Source organism: Arachis ipaensis, chromosome B03, assembly GCF_000816755.2.
Source record: "Arachis ipaensis cultivar K30076 chromosome B03, Araip1.1, whole genome shotgun sequence".
In the NCBI taxonomy this organism is placed as follows: domain Eukaryota; kingdom Viridiplantae; phylum Streptophyta; class Magnoliopsida; order Fabales; family Fabaceae; genus Arachis; species Arachis ipaensis.
In genome coordinates this window covers 6,567,881-6,571,522 of record NC_029787.2, presented here as the reverse complement: position 1 = coordinate 6,571,522, position 3,642 = coordinate 6,567,881, and the positions used below count along the sequence as shown (strand labels likewise).

Here is a 3,642-nt window from a genome sequence, read left to right as displayed (position 1 = left end):
AATTACGGGTTAAAAGTTAAATTAAAGGTGTTAAATGCAATTATTTTAACAAAACAAATATTCAATTCTTATGACTAATTTTGAATGTTTTAAACCTATGAAACGAAATTAGATTTTATAATAATAATAAGAGTGAAACTTTATTCTGTCCCTAATAATTTCATGAAATTCCTTTCCGCCCCTTAACGAAAGTATATCGCGACCTTTATCCATCACTTCCGTTCTGGCCCTTCCGTCAATAAGAGGAGTATAACCCCAACCCGACTCCTAATCATCACCAACATCTATCACCATTCTCTGCATTCTCTCTTTCTCCTTTGCACCATTTTTAGCCACTATCATCATCAACATCCACCATCATTCTTCTTCTTTTTTACCGAACCAAAACCATATAGCCATATCTCTCCCCCTACTTCTCTGTTCACCATCAACAATCCCAACGCTGTCATGACTACCCTCTCTCCCTTTTTCTTCTTATCCTCACAATCCCTCTCTCACTAGCTTGCTCCGGTCTCTATTTGATTTCACACTAAATCACAAATCTGCATCCCAAGTAGAGAACCTTACATTGAATAAATTAAAACACCAACACACTCCATAATCATCAAATCACTCTTTCACATAAAAATCGATACTTTAAGTAAATATCCATACTCAATCGTCAAAATCTAGAAAAAGACAACTCGTAAAACCATATCCTAAATAAAATTTAAGTATTTAAACAGATAAAATTACTCAATTGAAAGGAGGTGAGAGTGGATTGATGCAGCAAAAGAGGAAGAAGAGGTGGCAGTGGGTTAGTGCAGTGAGAACAGAAAATGGTAGTAGATGTTGGTGGCCAAAAATAATTTTGAGGAGAGAGAAGAATTGGCTTGGTAGTATTCTAGTTCATAAAGAGGAGGGGAGGAGAAAAGAGAAGAAGAGAAGACGATTTGTCCGATTAAATTGTTAACTTAACGGTTATCCATTAGCGTTATAGACAGAAACATTAATAGAGGGGGCAGAAGGTCTCATGGAGTTAATCGTTTTGGGCCACGATGGAATTATGCTTTCGTTAAGAGACAGAAAGTGATTTAGTGAAATTGTTAGGGTCGGAGTGAGATTTCACTCTAATAATAATAATAACTGATGCAAGTTACTAAAACATAGAATAATGTATCGCCCAGTGAACAATGAATACACCAGCATTGTGAAGCTTAACCTCTACATCTAAATTCTAAATGATACATGTATGTATATGTACACCATAGCTCCAGCTAGAACCAGTGCATTGCATAATCCAGCTACTCAGAAACATGCAGCATGGATAAAAATACTCCTCAATCACTAGGCAATGCAGCAGTCCTTTGTATTCTTTCAGCCTTGAAGAGCTAAGGATCCGAAATGTAGTCGCCGATCAATACGGCGATTCGAGTATGAGACGTTTAACAGAAGAGCAGGCATGGTGAATTAGTGATCCTTTCTCATCTCCCATTAGACCAACTTTGAGCCTTGAACTTCTTTGTGGCATGCATGAATGGCACATGCAAGTTGTGAAATGAAAACTCTGCCCGGAAAATGCAGCAGCCAAATTGAATGGCAAAGGCTTTAACAGAATACAGAGAGGCCATGGATAAATAGCAGTAGTAATCAATGCCAATGGCAGATTTTCGATTACGTGGTTGTGCCAGACAAATTTGACCTGCAAAACCATCACTGTGGTGGCCCCCTTATCACAAGGAAATAGTGGCAGGCCAAAAGGGCCTATTCGGCTATTCCTCGCCATGGCCAACCTGATGGGATTCGAATGTAAGACGCTCTAGTCTCTGTGAAACTTCAAATCCATGGTGTCCAACCTTCATACATGTTGCATAGATTATCTACACTAGTAGCTTGCTTGAGCAGATAATCTACTTGCTCTGAGATACCCATTTCTCTGAAATCCAAAGGATCACTATTAATGTAAATTTTAAGCTAAAGATGATTTATAAGAGTAAAGAGGGGCCATAACCGTACCTCTTATCAGAAATATCTCGACCATCAATTTTCATCTCAACCCGCCTCAGTACTGACAATGCATAAGCATTTTTACCTAACAGATTTACAGAAAGCCACAAATCAAAAAGCGAAAATATGAATTCCTTTTATTTTCATACTCTTTTCCATCCCAAGATATTATGATGAAGACTTGGGTGCGTAAGAATTTTTTTTACTGTTTCTTCCACCCTTAATATGTAGAAGTCATTCACAATTGAGATATAACAGTTTACGAATCTCTTTAGATATTAAAGTGCAATATACATAACTTACTCTAGACATACAAAAACGTGAAAAAGAGAAAGATACAATGTAGAGTTTTATTAGCAACAACAACCACTAAGCACACCCCCGATAGCCAGAACAGGTTTCATGGATCAAACTTTGTTACAAGTCCTATCATAAATCATGTTTATATTCAAACATGGTTAACACAAGGTTCCGCAAAGAAATGGAAGTAAAATGGATCTAAAAGGCTCCACACAAATACCAAAAGGGAAACTACTGATATACAGGGTTGGGTAAACCATACACCCACTTCTCCTGCCCTCTGGTTTCATTTTCATTTTGTTTTCTATAGCACATTTATTTATTGGAACAACACAACAGGGAATGAAGCCAATTATGAAAGAAAACCTTAGTATTATAATTACCAAATGGGATTAGTACAATAAAAACGTTAGATAAAAATATGCATAGAAATAAGACTTTGTACATACCCCTTCCTACTCGACTACTGGGATTCGTGTTAGGATCAGGAGCTTCTCGTTGTTCAGCTTCATTCTTAGCTTTACTGGTGGAGACCAGTTCATCCTCACCCTCAGACTTTCGTAAGTTCTCACTTGATGGATTCTGGGAGCCATCAGGTAAGGCAACTGATTTGTCACTTGGCAAAGCTATAGCCTGGGAATGCTCAGTGCCGTCATCAGTTAAGGTGTACTTCAAGGGACTAGAATGATTGACATCAGCATGTATGGGATAAGGTTCTGAGATTACAAAAGGAGATACTTCTTCAATATCAGTTGGAGACAGTGGAGTAGAATGTACAAAACCAGACGGGTTTCCGCTATTAGATCCCTGCGAAAGCAGGTCTTTATTTTCTGCAGAATCATTGAAGCTATCAGGGAGACTAACTTCAGCTGAGGTAATGTCAGATTCTGAGCTGCTAGAACAGATGCTATCTGGTGGCGATAACCATCCTTTATCTTCCAAAGAAATTTGAGAAAATTCACTAGAATCTTTGTCGTCCCAAACATCGGAACCTGAAAGACTCTCCCCTTCTTTGCCATCAAATTCGACAGCATCCCCACCACCACCATCTGATCTTGACAAAGTAACATCCTGTGATTTCACTTCCTCACTTTCTCCTATTCCTTCAAGAGCCTGAAATTAGAGTGCATGCATCAATAGGGACAATACTGATATACATGTGCAAGGAAAACGAAAAATCTAGAAGAAGTGTCACATTACTTTGTGCAGATTGCCAGCATGAAGACTAGCAGTCCTTGCCAGTCTATTCAACAATGAATAGAGTCCCTTCACAGCTGATGTCAGGGATGGCACCAAAGGCTTAAAGTTCTGACAAGCCTCTCTGATTCTTGAACAGTAAGATTGGTATATAGCTTG

The 3,642-nt window shown here is 38.4% G+C and overlaps 1 protein-coding gene across 1 annotated transcript in view; it reads right to left on the bottom strand.

Annotated features, from left to right (window-relative positions):
* LOC107628950 (serine/threonine-protein kinase SMG1-like) overlaps window positions 1,073-3,642 on the bottom strand; it is a gene marked incomplete in the record, with an annotated part of 15,194 nt that continues 12,624 nt past the window's right edge. Inside the window, 5 exon segments of the mRNA XM_021117127.1 lie at window positions 1,073-1,915; window positions 1,996-2,071; window positions 2,736-2,919; window positions 3,013-3,399; window positions 3,487-3,642. Coding sequence (XP_020972786.1) covers window positions 1,816-1,915; window positions 1,996-2,071; window positions 2,736-2,919; window positions 3,013-3,399; window positions 3,487-3,642 — 903 coding nt within the window.